The following is a 17,299-nucleotide window of genomic DNA, read 5'->3' as shown; positions in this document are numbered from 1 at the left end:
TTGTAGGGTTACTTGCTGCGTACCCGTACCTGGACCCTCCCCGTGCCGTGCGGGCATGCAGCTGGAGCCAGTCCGTGGCCTGGGTCGTGGAGCAGCTGCAGGCTGAGGTGCTGTACTGCTGATGGGAGCCGGGGGTTGGTGTCATGTGCCTTCACGTTCATTACACGCAAACTGCTTTTGGTACCCAGTGAGTTGACTTTTTGGTGTGTTTCTTGACCAGCTATTACTGCCTGCACTCGCTTCTCGATACTCACTTGTCAGTTCCTTGTGGCTTCTCAGTGGCAAAGTCCTGGTGCTGGCTACTTTCATCCTTCACTAGAGTTGAAGATGTGCCACTTCAGTCTGCTTATTTAATAAAAAAGTAGTCTTGGCTACTTTCTTGCCTTCCAGATGGTGATTCTTGTTTCACTGAGTTGGTGGCCTAGGAACAGAGTTTTGGGGGTTTTCTTGGTATTCTCAACAGCAATTGTGTAGCACTGAAACTTTTTGTTTGAGAGTGTGCAGCTGTTTTGCAATCGGGTCTGGGTCTTGGTGGCAAAGAAACTGGTGAGCAAAAGCAAGATGGCTGGTGTTGGAAAAATGAGAAGTCGGTAAACGCGTGCACGCTTCCCGTGAGGAGGACGGGGCATGGTAAAGAGTACACTCAGACCCCTGGGTCTAAAATGGTTAACTCCTGCTGGACCGGGGTTTATCCCTGTTTTCAGTCTTAGATGAAGTACCTGCCCCTGATGTTTATAGAGGTTTCTTAGTGATTGGAAGTAGGGAGGGCTGCTGAAGTGACTCAGAGGCATGCTCTGGCTTCGGTGAGATTGTGTTGGGTGGGAGTAACAGCGCAGTTGGGCTTAATAAGAACCATTTTGAGAATGAATACGGCTATACTCTCGTAAAGATGTTTCCATCAGTTGCTTTGTGCTCTGCGAGCAGAAGCTGAAGGAGGCTGTAGATTTCATGTTTATAAATGAATGCTTCCTAATGCGTTAAAAGAGCTGCTGCCTGGCCCGCAGTGAACACCTTCAGGAGCCTTTCCACCGATGTCATTAGACTTGGGCACGCGATATTGAAATGGATCCCTGCTGACCACTTTGGTGAAAGTAACCGTTCAGACATTTATTACAAAGTGGAAAATGGCGATTGCTCCTACGCCTCGGCCCGCCTCCGCCGCCGCCTCCCCGCTGCTGCTTCCCGACGCGGCGCGGGCGGCCGAGCTCTGCCCTCGCGGCCCCGAGGGACCTCGCGCTCTGTCGGGGCAGAGCTTTCCTAACACCTCTGTAGCACGTTACTGACTCACAGCGAAGCCTACCTAACTTCTCTGTCACACACTGTATTTCTGAGGCCTCATTCAGCAGCAAATTGAATTGTAATCCTGAGCAGAAATGGCTTAAATGTTGTAGAAGCATGTGCAAAATTCAGCAGAGTTTTGCTGGTACTTAACAGCAGTGAAATGCCTACAGGAGTAATAAGTGGGGGGTTTTGTTTGTTTTGGTTTTCTTTTTGAACCAAAACAACGGATGGTACTCCAGTTTTAAACTGATTGAAGCGTACAACTTCTCGTGAAACCATAGATGGTCGTCTAGTATGAACCTTTGAAGCTGTGGAGGAATGAACCTGACTCCTGATGTTTTTGGGAGTAACTGGGATGTGGAGCTCAGGGCATTGTACCTTTCCAGTGGGATTACAAACACTGCTGTTTCTCACCCAAGGGACACCGGCTTTGAAATGCAAATGTTTTGGCTGCTTCAAGCGTTCAGGAACAGAATCAGGAGTTGCCTTTCTTGTGCAGTCTCATGCATCTACTGCTCTTTTCCTTTAGGTTATGATGCCCTGAGTTATTCTGAGGAAAGTAATGACAAATGGAGCGGGAGACAGCTACTGCAAGCGAATGAGGAGAACACGACTGACGTCCCAGAGGATGGGGGGCAGCCGTACGTCAGAAATTGCACTGAACCAGGTAGGAAGGAAAGTTGTTTCCAGCTACTTGGTCTTACAGGTGGCTTTCTTACCTCCAGGTATCTGTATTGGTATCATCTTTACTGCCAAAACCTTGTACTTACTAATTTTTAAGTCAGTAAACACGTTTGTTGTTTTCCTTGTATGCGTGCACCATATGGGTATTGCAAACTCCCTCGGCAGCTATGGTTAAGAGGAGGACCTGCTGCCAGCTAGAGTGCGAGACAATGTTTAGTATATACCAATAGCCAAGCGCCGAGATCATAAGCAGCATGTCTTCTGTGGTTCTTGCATAAACGTTGCGTGCGGTTCTAGCAGTGGAATGTACATAGTGACATAGGTGTGCGCTACTAGGATTATTATCTGAGAAATTAGTAGGTAGTCTTATATTTAGTACAAGTGCTTCCACTAGCAGTGGACCCAAAGAAACCTAGTCTTGTGTAGCTTGAGGTTGGGTTGATCTGCTGATAAGAAATAGGGGTTGGTTCATAACGTAGCTTTTTCCTCAGGGAGTGACCTTAGCAGGATCCTCCTCATCTCCTTGACTCCTGTTTTTATGAAGCTTGTAGAAACTTAATGTCATTGAAACTCTGCTGCTCTACTATATTTTGTTGAGGTTGGTTGACATATTCAGAAGCTTTTGGAGGAGGTGGTCACAAACACGTCGGCTGTGTTCGTACGCTTCATGTGTCCCGCTTCCTCAGGGATCCACCTGCAGCCAGGATTAAGGCAGCCTGGGTAGGGGGGTGTTCGCCTGTAGGAGATGAGCCGACGTGCTTTTGGAACTTGCCTTCCCCGAGGTGTTCAGGGCTTTTTGTCCATTGCTTGCACTCGTTTCGAAAGAGCCCCCCTCTATTTAGAGGGGCAGTTCCCTGTCCCGCAGTTAAAAGGACAAATCACTTGCAACCCTGTACAAAAAAAAAGTTCCATGGGCAATAGAAAAAAGAGTAAGATGGGGAATCTTCAATTTGCATCCATCGATTACATCGTTGTTATTTCCACGTAAATAGAAGTCATCATAATATATCACTATTAAAAGAGAAGGCTTTATAAGCTGTTCAATCCTTTATTTCTTTTTCTTCTCACAGCAGAGCTTGAACGTCGTTTCCTCAAAGTGAGGGGAGGGGAAAGGGGTTTCTCCGTTCTTCAGGACTTACCTAGGTTACGTGCCCCAAGAGAAATTCTAACAAATCCAGTTCTTGCTGCACTTCTCTGCCTATAATTTTTCCTCTGCTGTAATCCTTAATAACATTTCTGGACAGATGGATGATTATAGTCGTCTTTAGACAGCAAAAACTAGTACAAAAATTCTTATTAAATTTTTTCCTTGTTTGCATATCTCCCATATAGTGCAGATCCACTCTTACAGCCTCACATCAGCATCTGTAGTAATCTTCCCCCCACCGCTCTTGGTACGTCAGCACCTGCTACCTCACCATCCTCGGCTATTTCTGCTGCCTTCGCCAAATGAAGCGGCCTATAGGAAACGTGTGGGGTTTTATTTCTGGTGTGTGTTTTTTCTCCCTCTTTTCCAGAAGATAAAGCAATAATTACTGAGTACATTGTGTAGTGTTCAGGAGAGAGAAAGTAGGAATACCTAGGTGAATTACTATTTTTTTCTCTGAATTATCACATTACAAGAGAAGACATTCTGTCATAGCAAACTGATTAAAAGTACCGTAGAAAAGAAAGTAAAAGTAACAAAGTTTAGGTCCTGTGTGGTGTTTTGTGGATTTCGTTTGGACCATTATCATAGTGTAAATTTAAATCATTAATGCTGGGCTGGATGGCCGTCGGAAATGTTTGCGTTGTCTTGGTTTGAACGGGAGCGGGACTCTGTTGAAGTGTCTGTGCAAGTTACCGGTTGGCTTCAGTGGCCTGCAGGCCACGCGCAGAATACTTTGGTTCTGCTCTTCAGCAAATTAAGTGAGGAAAAGAGCTGGTAGAAGTGATGCTGTAAATAGCATTGATACGTCATCTTGTTCTGAATGACTTTTGTGCTGTATGTCATAACACAAATGAGAAAGCAAAGCGTTGTTAGTTGTGCTTTGGGAAGAACTTCAGAATTTTCCATTTTCCCTGCGACTCAGAATGATGCCAGGTTTCTGAACCCGGCACAAAATGGGCCACCAGTCATCAGCCCATACAGCTCCGTCCTGCTGCTCTCTTCCCTAATGCCAGGAGTGAGGCAGCCGTTCAGGAGATTGAAATGGGACCCGATGATGGAACTGGGCTGCTGAGGTCAGTCTAGTCTAGGGCAAGCTTCAGCACCATCCCAGCAGATCAGGATGAGGAGGCCTTCAGCGCCGTTTCTAACAACAGCTTTCGTGTTTAAAAGCGTAGACAGGAATAGGGCGGTTCAAATCAACGTACAGCTCCAACAGTAATAACTGTTGTTTTAAACAAAGTCGATCGAAAGCTCGGTTCGACAGCCTTTCAGGGCAGCACAGTCCTCCTTCCACCGCTGTCTTAGTGCAGGATCAGGCCCCGCAGGGGTGCCTAGCTCTGAAGCGACAGCAGAGGCCTGAACTAGTGCGGCAGTCAAGAAGCACAGGAGTCCACCGAGCGTGTCTGCCTTTGCCTTCTGTGAGTGCTTGCCTCTGCAGTGCTGCTCCAGGGAATTGAGGCAATTTGGCTAAAATCGCGATGTTGCTGAGCATTATTCACGTGCGGTGCATAGCCTAACCCTTGGGCGTCTTGTTGTTACTTGGGAATCAGCAGAGCTTAAACCCTCCATAGCATCCCCACAGGACGTGCGCTTACGTGCATTTGGCCTTCAGGTGCTTTTCCTTCTCTTTGGTGAGTATTGGTAGGAAAATGCTGCCTGTAAAGGTAATTCTTTTTCCTGCCTACTTGTATGAACACCTACAGCTAGGCAAAAGTGAGTGTTTTGAAAGAGCAGTTTCACCTCATCTGTTGGGGAGGGAAATAAAATGCCTCCTTCTGAAGCGTTTTGTGGTGCAACACTTGGCTTTCGTAGTCTGTTGGCAGTAAACACATTTTTACATGCTAAAGGAAAGATCTTTTTTCTTTAACTGCACGTGTATTTTCAGGCTCATTTGAAAGCTTGGCATGACATTTGCGAGCTGCTATTTTTATTTTCTAATGGTTTATCCAGCGGGCTATCTAGTAGTGTTTTATCATCAGAACTGCTCCAAATAGTGGGGTGTTTGCTCCCTTTTCCTTTGAAACATACACTGTAGAAATATTAAAGGGGTGAAATGGACAGGATCCAGCCTAAAGACCTTTTTTTTTTGTAAATTTTTTTTTGTCCTTTTGTAATTTTTCACTCTGAAGCTGTTGCAGTTGAAGTGATAGCGTGGTCTTTTTGAGCAGTTACCTTTAAAACGCGCTGCTTGTTCTGTACCATGTAGCCCTGATTCACTGGACCCCGGGAGATTTTTGAGCCCTACAGTATGGCACTTGGAAATAAATCTTGCAAGGCTCCATCTGGAGAATGGCTGCTTCAGTATCAGGGGTAGGAAGTAAAAGACTGTTTCCTTTTGCAAATCTGTTGAACGTAGCCGGTGCAATGATGGCACGGTAACCTCTCTGCTAGCTCCCTGGCCCTGGCGGCGTGGTCAGGGCTGGTTAGCGGTGTGCGGGTGCCTTGGTTAGAGTTCAGCTCTGGGAGTGACTGGCTCTAGAAGCAGCTGCAAGCTGGTGGTCAGCTATGGAAGACGTGGGCAACAAAGCGCGCTCCCCAAAAAAGGCAGGGAAAGTAGCAAGGCGTGGCAAATGGATGAGATGAAATGCTAGCCTCAAAAGAGGACGTCTCTCTTTGCAAGGCTGCTAGATTATTTTAGCTACTCGTTGCTGTGGGATCCGAGTACCTGCTGGAATGTTTTGAAATGTCAATTTAAGCCTTATTGCTATGAGTCCTGTTAACAGAAAGAAGCTGAGAAATATTCATCATTTGCTCTGCCCTGATACTGTTGTTGTATTTGATTGTGTTGAGTGCTTGGAGAGGCAGAACAACAAAAAAACCCACTTTCTTTCCTAAAGAGCCTCTGGTCTCTTGTCTCCTGTTCCCTTATTTTCCAGTCCTGTAATCGTATGTGCTTAGCCTGTCCCTCTTGGATCCGTGGTGGCTCTTCGTGGGGGTATCTGCCTGTGCTGCCACGCAGCAGATTGGCCTCTCCTACCATCTTCTTGTCCTTGTGTCCGTGTGGAGGATGTGTGGAATTAGAGATGGGCAAAAAAAACTGGACAGAGTTTGTTCACAAAAAAAGTGATATTGTTTAACTAAAACACGTGTTGATTGTGGGCTAGGTTTGGCAAACCATTTTAGCTAATACAAAAGGTGGTAAGGAAAGAGTGAGAAACACTCGTGTTATTTCAGGCAAAGTATCATTTAACTACCTAGTCCTGTTTAAAAATATGACTCACCCACTGGAAGCCAACAGAAAGGCTTAAGCTGCTTTAATCTTGAGCTTCGGGTCGGGTCCATGTGCTACCAAGTTCAGAGCTAGGTTTGCACTAGAGAAATTCAGAGAAACTTGCTGCTAATTCAGCCTTGGTTTATCAGCTGCCATGAAGGTGACAGGCTCATAGGCTGTGTCAGGATGGGACGTAATGTGTCTGGGAATTGCTGTTCGAGGCCGCCTGGTTGCGGCACGCCGAGGTCCCGGTGCCACCCCTCGTTAGCTCCTCACTAGACTGACGTAAGTTTCCGCTGAGGAGCTGTCATCGTGTTCCTCCCCCGGTGTTACCGCTTCCCACGTGCTCGGTTGCTGCTCCCGCCTCGGAAAGGCTGCAAATAAAATAACAGCCCTGCTTAAGTGTGTCATTTTAAAGTCATTATCAGTAATAGCAGGAAATACGTGATTACTGCAGAAACTGGAAGATCTCAGTGTATTCATTTAGACCCTCAGGCACAAAAGTGTTTAATTTAAACAGGCAAAGAAGTTTTTATGCAATGATTTCTTATGTTTCCTCCTCTTATTTCAAAAGCAACTTTCTCTTTTATCCATGTTTCTCCAGTGAGTCATAGATTATGATAATGTAATTTGTAGTGCTTGGCTATGAAGTAGGTAACTCTTCCAGACTGCTTGCTTATGCTTGTTAGCGTTTCTTCAGAGCCCTTTTTGCGTTGAACCACAAACCTTAACCCACAAAACCCAAACCACCTCATGTGAGTTTGTGCTTTCTCTTCTCTTTCCCATTAAGTGTTTGCTCCCCTCTGTTTTGCGTACCCGGGCGGTGAGAGTACCGCAGCCACCGCGGGTTTCTCGGCGGACAGCTCGGTGACCGAGCCAGGCCCGGTGCGTGGCGTGGCCCGAGGGCAGAAGGAGCAGAAAGCCCGGTCTGCTGTTGTACCTTTGTCTCTCGCCGTGGGAGAGGAGTCTGGCGCTTTGGTGCCTGCACGGGCAGGCTGGCGTGAGCAGTAGGTGCTCTCCTGGTTGATACGGCATCTCCAAAGCGGTGTTTCCTCTGGGTTGGAGCAGCGCGGTCCTCGTCCCTTGAACTCACCCTGGGGCGTGGAAGTGCTGAAGCACGGCCCGAGCAGGCAGTTTTCAGCCAGAACAGTAGCGGCTGTCTCTGTGCTGACAAGGAAACCAGCTCTTCACCCTCCTGCATGCAAAGACGAGGTGCGCGTGCGCAGCTTTAGGTGGTCTGAGTTGTCCTGGGTTGTCGTGCCCAGAATGACGTCCAGAGAACACGCACACTGCATGAGACCTGTGTCTTTGCCTAGAAACACGTTGCTGGTGCTAGAAGAGGAACTATAGCAGAAGAGCCCGTGGCCTAAAGACCATCAGCCTTTCAGTAGAATAGGGATGGGAATGCTGGAGAAGTGAGTGCGTTAATGCAGCTGTGAAACTCACTGCAGCAGGATGAAATTCAGGGCTTCTCGTGTTCCTTGGTTTTCTCTGGGTTGTGTGTTGTCTTCTTTTGGTGGATTGTCAACATTGTATAGATAAAGCCGCACAGGAGATCACGGCAGTGGCAGAAGCGCCTGGCAGATCCCAAAATTGTAGCACGGTCTAAGACGGGCTTGTGTGCTAGAAACAAGGTGTATTAACTGAAATACTCAAGCACTGAAGTGTTTAATGAGTGGAGTTGTCCTGAGATTCCCGCTCGTGTTCGTGCTTCCGCGCGTACAACAGCGCCGTCCGCCAGCGCCTGGGGGTGTGCGTATCTGGGCGGCAGGGTCTGAGCTGTGCGACCCATTCGCATCGAGGCTGGAGAAGACACAGAAGTTAAATACGGGTAAGACGTGCTCATCCTTTTAGTGGAGCCTTGATATTTGAGTGCGGAGGGTGATGGCGACTCCTTCATCTCCGTAGGTAATGCGGACTTCTCGCCTCTTGGCCTTTGTGCCTGGAGATACGGTGCCAGGCTTGGACCCTTTCCTTTCTGAGCATCCTTCTGCTTTTTGCCTCTGTAAGATGCAAGGAGTGGTATCTTTACAAGCCTGGGTTTTGCTTTAGTGGGGTGGGCTTGTGGGTGGGAAATGGGAAGGCATAGAAAACAGAGCTCCTCTGGGAAGGTGCTGGAAGTAGCTGCTGGCAGAGTGAGCAAGACTGCTCTTGTTCCACTGCTGCCGAGTTCAGGAAGGCCTTCTTCACAAGCAGATATAATATGGTCTGTGAAGAGTGATTGGGGTTTTTTTTATTATTTTTTTTTTTTTTTAATTTTTTTCCCTCCTGTCTGAACCAAAACGCAATTTAAAAAAAAAAAAAAAAGTCACTTTCCCTCAAGCAAAATTAACTTTTTCCTAGCAAAATGGAAAGTAAAAATTTATTTCTGCCTAGCAAGTTGTAAAACCTTGCTTTCACTTGTGGAAACATTAGAAAAATAAATTGCTGTAAGTTTAGCAACAAAATGTCCTCAAGGAATATAAAAAAGGCATTCTTCCCTCCCTCAGCCATTACAGTTTTGCGGATTTGACAGAAATTTGCTCAAACTTCAGCTCCCACACTCTGTTTCCGTCTGTGGATTGCTCTCTTCCACCCTCCCCCGCAAAAAGAGGAGACTTGACAGAAGTCAAGAGCGTGATTCCTCTTGAGGGAAGGCTGAGAGAGGAGTGAGTAATGCTCGCCAGGCCCGGGCTCTCCTGCCTGATGGCAGCGGATTGCTTACGCTCTGGTAGGGGCCGCCCATCCATCCGCTGAGGCAGACGTGAGCAGGTACGGTGAGGCGGGGGCTCGGGAGCCGGGGCTGCTCCGTGCCACGGATGCTCCGTTGCAGCTGGGCATCACCTGCCTGTGCTCTGCGGGTGGACGTGTCCGTGTCCCTTTCTTTCTGCCCCCCTGCCTCTCATCTAGGTTGAAATGGTTTTGGTGCCCAGTATCAAATGATCCAAGGAATTCCAGTTTCAAGGACTCCGGCGTACTGTCATTCACTTTTATTTTATTTTTCCCCCTTGGTGCTTTGCAAACGAGGGTTGTCGTTTGTCCCACCCTGACATGGGAGTCCTGTTCTGGGGCCTGGGGTCTGCAGTGCTAAAACAGAAGTCTCCCCGTGGCAGTGTTTTCTCCTGTAGTAACAGCGCAGACCATCAGGTCTCGTGCTTTGGGAGCAGGGGCTCACAAGTGATACACCATCGCCCTGGAAGGCTGCTGTGTCGCTCCTCACGCCGAGCAGGACGGAAAGGCTTCGTCAACTCCAAATGGAAAGCATGAGAAAAATGTGATGTTGGGGTTAAAACCTCAGAAATAAAAATAAAAACCATGCTTGTTTCTTCCAGGTTTGTGTGCTGGCACAGAGTTGCGTTATCTTTTCCTACAGTCAGGAATGAGAGATGTTTTCTTGATGGGAACAAGAGCTGAGGCTGTGGTGCTGTCACCTGGCCCCAAGAGCTGAGGCTTGAAGAGACAACCACCAACGCTGGCAAAGCTCCACGTCTGACACCTGCTTTTTACCTAAACGTCTTTTGACTAGGCTGCGTGCCCCTACAGCCTGTATCTCTGGCTGAGGGGAAAATGGGAGGCCGCCACGGGGTTTGGAAGAGCTCTTCCTTGCTGAGCCTGCCTGCTTGGTTTGTCAGAAATATTGCAAATGGTTTTCCTTTTTGCCTGTGTTTGCCATGGGCCATGCACAAATGCATTAAGTGCAGGCTGTTACAGTGTTGATCTGCAAATGAGTACACCCAGCTTGCTCACCTGTAATTATCTCTTTTTTGGGGTGGCTTTTTTTTTGTTGTTGTTTTTTTGTTGGTGTTTTTTTTGGCAGCTGGAGTGTGTTTCTGGAGCCAAGTTCAGATTCAGGTGAAAAAAGCCTCCCACCCTATGTTTCAGGTAGGACAGGCCTTGTTGGACACGGGAGAGCACGACACAGATGTTCTCGTTAGCCTACGTCAGAGAAGTTGACCTATGAAAGTTGTAAAAAACTGCAAGGGATACTTAAAGATAACTTGCAGATTGTGGAAAGTATTCTGCTGCTTGGTTATTCATGCAGCTGGTTTTTTGGAGGGTATTTTCCACCTGTCTTGCCCTTGGAATGACTTCTCGGGCTGCAGAAATTTTCTGCAAACTTTTGAATAATGTCTTTCGCTTCTCTCAGTGGAGTTAGTTTTTTTGTTTGTTTGTTTGTTTGTTTTGGTCTTGCAATGAACTAGAATGAGAGTTTATTTTCCTTTTTTTCATTTAATCTCCCTGGTGGCAGTTCCCATGTCAGTGTGCCACCAAATGGGCGGCGCTGGGGGGGAGCTTCCAGGGACCAGCAGACCCTTGAACCTGGCAGGGAAAGGTTATGCCAAGAAATGTTTTTAACAGGGAGGAGCCATTTACCCTTGCAAGAGCTGGCCAAGGGAGTGGAAAATACAGCATCTCTTTCCCCCTTCAGAAGAAGGAGGGTGTCTTTCCCAATAACAGTCTGTCGTGTGGAGGACACCAGCCGTGAGACGGTGGTTGGCGAGCTGCGCGCAGGAGCCTCGGGAAGCCTGGTGTTCTCGGGGCTGTGCCGACGTAGCGCGCGTGAACAGGCTGAGAGCGGGAGCGGTGTCCGTACCGCTGCGACAGGCGGCCAGGGGTTGGGTGCCGCAGCGGAACGGCGGGAAGGCTGGCCCTGCAGGGAGGGCCCTGGCAGCCCGGCAGCGCCGCTTGCGTCCGGGCTGACCGTGCACACGCGTACAGGTGGTGCTCGTTTGCTGCAGCGCCAGAACAATTATCCTCAGGCTGGGATTTGGCAGTGCGAAGCTCCTAGCTCTGGAGTTGCTTTGTGACTTGGTTTTGCTGCTTTATTTATAAACACGTTCAGCTGCTCTGGAGTTGAAGCCGAGCGAGGCGCGTATTTGAGTCAGCCTCGGTTGTGGCTGTGCTGTGGACGCGCTGCGGGGTTTGCTTTCTGGGCTGTGTTTTGCAGGGCCTTGATCTGTGGGACTGTTGGATTGCCAGATCTCTTTGAAATAAGAGGTGCTCGCAAGTACTTTCTGTAGGACTTTTCAGTCATCTAAGGGGGCGAGAGCCCAAATGTCGCTGAGTTACGCTGACGTACAGGTGAGCCGATTCCTTAGCACCAGCCACTCCAAGGCAGGACCTGCTGTGTGCTTGCAATGCGACTGTACCTGGACCGCACGCCGAAGGGGAAGCCCAGGACAACTGCTTTTTGCTGGGTACTTAAAAACTCTGAACTGATCTCCAAAATCCTGCGCTTCCCTGGAAAACAGGGCCCTCCGTGCACACACAGGAGGTCAGTAGCATTCTTTTTGCTGAAATTTTGCCAGTATTCCCATGTTTGTGTGCGACTCCAGGAGCTGAAGCTTTACGGAGAAAAATCATACAAACTCTGTGATTAAAATCAAGAGGTGGCAGTGCTATTTCCCAGTTTATCCTCAGTGTGTTCTCTTGCATTGATGAAACAAAAGAATTAGAAAAGGGAGGGGAGCTAAGTGGCAAAACAACAAAGTAGAACCCCAGTCCCGAAACCAGCACCACCCCTATGATTTGTAGGCAGAGGAAAGGTAGTGAACTCCTGTGAGCCCGTAGTGCCCTCATCAGAAAGCTGCTGTTTATTTTTGCAGAATGCATCATTGCGTATGTGTCAAACAGTTGTAACGAAACCACTACTTGTTCTAATAGAAAAGAATCTCATTAGACCCATTGGCTTCTGGCTTATGAGTACTCAGCCTCCAGTCTTCTGCATCGCAACATGGCCTAGATGTGCACCGGTCATCTGCAAAATCTCACCTGCTGGGACTCATTTGCTTAATTGGTGATACTTGTGATTAGCATGTTCCTGTTGTAATTGTTGTTTCCAGTGGAAATTACTGTATTGTCATATGCTAGCTATGCAATAAGGGCCTTGCCGAGTGTTTACGGAACATTTGTATGTCATGCTGGGTGTTGAGTGAAGAATGCCAAAGGACAATTGACTGTTGCTACCCAAGAAGCATGTTAATAGTCTTGAGAAAGGATGACAAGGAAAAAAAAAAAATTCTGTAGGGAACAAGGAACAGATCTTAACCTGTACGCCTGCTGCTGTCGAAGACCTAAGAGGACATCATTTGGGAGCCAGTCAGAACTGCAACCCTGTTTGCATGGTAGCTCTTCCTAGTATCCCATTTATCAAGTCGGTGTTTTACTTAAGGCTGCGGGTGAGCTTTACTGACACAACCTGAAGTAGGGAATGCTGGACATGGGATTACCGGCCAGGGGAGTTTAGCAATAATCGTGGTAGGGAGCACACAGCTGCAGTACCCCCATGGGGTCCACATCTGATACCTTGAAGAGGTCGTTTGGTGCAGATCAGTCATTACTGCTTCAAGCCCTTGTTCCCTTTTCATCCCTGTCCCTCCAGGTGCGTGGAAGCACCCACAGCCAAGTAGATTTGCCAAAATCCAAGCCTTAACCTCTTTTACCTCACAGCGTTTTGCTAACAATAGGCTGCTTAGTTATTTAGTTTTTGAAGTACAGTGCAAGGGCTTGGGAGAGAGAGATATACTCAGCTAAAAACTATGGACCATGTAAGATAGGCATAGATAGGGCTATGGCTTCTGATCTCTTTTCTCTTTCTAGTCTTCATTTGGACTGTAATGAAATGACCCACCTGCAACCTACTAGTCACTGTTTAATTAAACTTGTTCTCTGGGGATTGCTAATCCAGCAGCCTTTGGCTGGTGCTAAATACGGTTTAGATGTGAAATGCTGACCCTGATGCTACCAATCATGGTGAGAAAGCTTCGCCTCATACGTGCTTTTGCTAAAGATCCTCTCAGGCCTGTGACTGGAGCACGGCCAGTGCAGGCACTGGGATGCATCCCTGCTGGGCGGAAGGGCTGGGCAGCCGCAGCGGGAGGCTGCCGGCGTGCCCGCCGAAACCTGGAGGAGGAAACGTGGGGCTGGACACGCCTGGGAGAGCAAAGGCAGGAGGGCACTGTGCCGGCAGGCTGGATTCTCTGCTGAAGGGAGGTGGAGCCTAGGTGACCTGTGCCTGCAGGAGCAGCTTCTTCTCGTCTCTGTCAGAGACCAAAAATGCCCTCGTGGTCATCCCCGGACCCAAGCCTCTGGTGCCCGAGGACCTGCGTACCGAAATGCTCCGCCTGCGGGGATCCCAGTCACCGTCTGCTCTGGAGTGTGCGAAGAGTTTGAAACTTGTTTTGCTGTTTACTTAGACTTGCCAAACAAATAAAAAACAGACGTGGCAGAGCGCTTATCCAAGGTAAAGCTGGTCTCTTTTATCCCCGTCTTAAGTTTTTGTTTCCTTTTCAAAGACAGCGATCAGTCTGGATAAAACAAAGCTTTCAAACTGCGAGCTTGTGGGACTCCAGTCTTATTTGATGGACTGGGCCACAGTAAAAATAAATGTATTTTTAAGAAGAAAGGAAATATGAGGTGGAGCACAGCTGTTTTGCAATGAAACTCAAATATTCCTTGCAAGATGTGATGGGTTGCGTTTGCACATATAACTTCATGGGGGACAAACACATTTTTTTCAGTTACATCATCTCTAAAGGAGCTGCCTACTTTATCTCTGGAAAAAAATGCAGGTAGCAAATATCGGCGTTCTTCAGCACAAAGACAGGGAAAATATTTTCCTAAGTACATCATCAAGCAGTTACCACAGTTATATGGGAAGAAGCCATGTTTAGAGTAGCAGCAAAGGGGGGGGGGGTACCCTGTGTCCTGTTTTATGATTATTTTTTCCCCTCTGAAATGACTTTAAAATGCCCAGAAATTTTCTCAGTTTTGTTTTCTGGGCTTTTTTTGTTTGGTTGGGTTTTTTTGTTCTTTATATCTAGAGGAATGAGGCTTGCTTCCTTGAACTTTTTGCAGGCTTGGGTTACTCCTTTGGTTATTATGAGATGTGGAAAAGACAGCGGAGAGGTTTAAAATACCAAAGAGGGACCACTGCTTCCAAATCTTTGCATTTAAAAGGTGTTAAGAAGCAAAGCAGGACTTCAGACATGACTAAATACCACATCGTACCTTTCTGAACCGGGTTTTATTTCTCTGACGCCTGAGGATGCCAGGCTGCTGTACTGCATCGCTCTAGTGATCTGAGAAGTCTTCTGTGAAGCCCGAGACCTGAATTTCTAAGGAAGAGGTGAAAAAAAAATTGTCGAGTCAGACTTAACTCCTTTCTCTTGGAAGAAAATGTACTTGAATTTTTATATGCCGAGCATGGAAAGCAGGACTATTGTAGGGTTTTGGGGTGGTAGCTGGGAAGAACCATTGCAGTCCTTTAGTTTGGCGATGCTGGTCGATGCCGGCGGTGGCCTCTTGTCCTGCCAGCCTGCCGCAGGCTCCCTGGGGGAACGGGGAGGTCCTTGCCCCCGGCCCTGCTGCTGGAGGGGGTCTGTGGAGGGGAGCGGCGGACCGGGGTGCTAGAGAGGTGTTTTCCCTTCCCGGCTCCGGCGTGGGAGTGCTGGGAGGTGTGGGTCGGGTCCCCCCGTGCCTCGGCGGCAAGGCGGCACAGCTGATACTGACTGGCAGCGCAGGGCACGGTTGGACCGTGCTGATGAAAAGCATGCTGTTAGGAGTTCTTACCAATTCGCAATCTGTAAATTGCTAGCGACTGTGTTCATGATACTTTTTGGACCATCTTTCTGATCAAATCAGTGACTGACGCTTACTTAGCAGATGCAAGCTGCTCGACGTAGCGTGGCCTCAGGGCATTACTGAAGCACAAATAACAGCTCACAGCTGTAATAAAAGTAAATGTGTACCAGATGTAGATGTTCTAGATTGGCCAGATACCAGAATAGTTTATTTTTTTTTTTACATACCTGAATTATTCTTCTGTCATGGTAAACACAAATTGTCCACTTAAGCATGTAAAAATATATTGCTGCATTTTTGTAAAATGTCATAATTCTCCCCAGCATCCTATTTCCACCAAGCTCCTATTTTGTGAACGTATTTCCTGCAACATTTGATTATGCTACTGGTTTCTCCCAGAGCGAGTGACAGCTGGCTTTTTAAAGCATTTCAGAGCTCAGAACAGATGCAAGTTCTCACAGGGCTGCAAGAAGTCTGCAAGCCGTGGCTGTGCTCTAGCACAAACACAGATTTTGGGAGGAGGACTTCTGAATAATTTAAATTGTTTCCTGTCTCTTGACAATAGAGAGATTAAGTTGTTCCTCTGTGGGCAAACTCTGGGCAGATCCTTAGGTGATGTGAGTCCAACAGGCTCTGCTGAGCTCTCCTGGCTTACATCAAGTGATGGTTTAGCCCTCCATGGCACAATGTTTTGAGCGTTCGTTTGTGCAGGTAGGACGGATCCAGGTCCCTTGTGCAAACCTGGGGCACGGAGGATTTTCTGTAGGACCACGACAGGTATTGTGGGCTGCCGCATCTTTTCCCCCTTCCTAGAGCAGGGGAGGGACACGGCAGCAGCGTCTGCAGCTCTGGCACGTGGTGATGCCTCTGGGCTTTGCCGGTGCACGGGTTTTGTGCATAACCAGCCCATCCTCTTGGTCAGGAACCCAGAGCACCGAGCAGCGAGTGACTGAGGTTCAGTGCTCTTTGGCATCTCGTAGACGTATCGAGCTCCTGGTCGGGCTTTCGGTGCTCTGCTTGCCCTGTGTGCCTTCCAGCAGCTCCTCCAGTTTGCGGTCCCCGTGACGGTGAGGGACAACGTGTGACTTGCGGAAATCTGTGTACTGGCTTTCACTTTCACACTTGTCAAAACAAACGAATGCTCATAGTTGTGCAGTACCGTAAAACCAGCCTGTATATAAAGGCAGAGATAGAAATTGCCAGTTTGAGATTGGAGGCTTAAACAGTAAGATCGGCCTCTCTAATAATTAACTAATTTCATCGAAGTCCACATTGGTATGGGCCATACTGGTATTGCCTTTAGTGAACCCAATAACGGATTGGTGGTTTTTTAAAAAAGAAAGGAAAATCTGCGCTACTGTAAATTTTTGGTTGTTAAAAATTTTGGACTTGCAGTAGCAAGGAATTTGGGAATGAAGTCATTTGTTTTGGTGCCTGTTGACCCCAAGTCTTGTAAAATCCACTGTCCCTGAGACAGGCTGTTTCATCTTCTCATTAAAAATATTACACATGGTTATATGTCTTGAATGATAATCTTCAATTTTGGCTTTCTTTGCAGATGATACTGGTATGTCAAAGGGTTAAACCCCTCAAATTCTGTCTCAGGTTACACAGGGTTAGCTATTCCATCTCCAGCAGACCTGCAAGAGAGCCTGCTTTGACGTTTCTCGTTCCGGTGACTTGTCTTTCTTCAGACAGAGTATGAAGTTTCTGACCAAAGCCCATGGAGGACAGTATCTTTCCTAACCCACGTACCAGGTGGAGCATTTGCTCGGGCGCCAGAGGAGGAAGGAGGTGGGCAGCGAGCGGGGCGAAGCGGGGCCGTGGGAAACGTCAGCTCTGGAGAAGTGCGTGTGGTGGCTATAAGCCATTGAACAGGGAGGGCCGGGATGGAAATGGAAATTCAGTCCCAGCTGTGGCAGGTTCTCTAGCTCAGGTGGTTTTGCGTGAGTTTATGCTGTTTTAAAGGGCAACTTCAGAGGGCATGCACTGAAATATAAAATGTGTTTTAAAGGATTCTCGAGTTTTGTGAGGTTCTGCATAGCTCGGAGAATTACTGCCTTGGATTTGGGAAGGGTGCTGGCGGTGGGAGGCATTGCCTTTTATTCGTATTTTAAAATCAGGAATAGAAGACATCGGTGGTCTATAATGGCAGGCTGAAATATTGTGTTGGTGTAGTTCCCGTCTCCTGGGCCGGTTCACCTCCGCTGCGGCTCTTCCCCGTGCACGCAGCGCGCCTGCGTTGCTGCTGCCTGCGAGTGGATGGCTTTCCATGGCTCTCGGAGGCTGGGCTGCACCTTAACTCCAAGCAGCCTTCTGGCAGAGATGCAGACTTGCAGCTTCCTGACCTGGCCCCGAGGCAGTCCGAGCTTCAAGTGCCCACTAATATTTAACCTCCAGTGAGCGACAGG

At 48.0% G+C, this 17,299-nt stretch overlaps 1 protein-coding gene across 5 annotated transcripts in view; it reads left to right on the top strand.

Annotated features, from left to right (window-relative positions):
* The window catches only part of RIN2 (Ras and Rab interactor 2), a 280,543-nt gene that overhangs the window by 27,128 nt on the left and 236,116 nt on the right, over positions 1 to 17,299 (top strand). For all 5 annotated transcript variants that reach the window (XM_082307213.1, XM_082307212.1, XM_082307208.1 and 2 more), the window contains exon 2: positions 1,811 to 1,948. Coding sequence is in view for 4 of the 5 variants with exons in the window: in XM_082307212.1 (XP_082163338.1) it covers positions 1,844 to 1,948 (105 nt within the window). In the remaining variant the exon portion in view is untranslated. The remainder of the gene's footprint in view (positions 1 to 1,810; positions 1,949 to 17,299) is intronic.

The sequence above is a fragment of the Platalea leucorodia genome (assembly GCF_965183815.1).
Source record: "Platalea leucorodia genome assembly, chromosome: 3".
Taxonomy (NCBI): Eukaryota; Metazoa; Chordata; class Aves; order Pelecaniformes; family Threskiornithidae; genus Platalea; species Platalea leucorodia.
The sequence above is the reverse complement of the archived record's forward strand: the minus strand, read 5'-3'. Positions and strand labels throughout refer to the sequence as shown.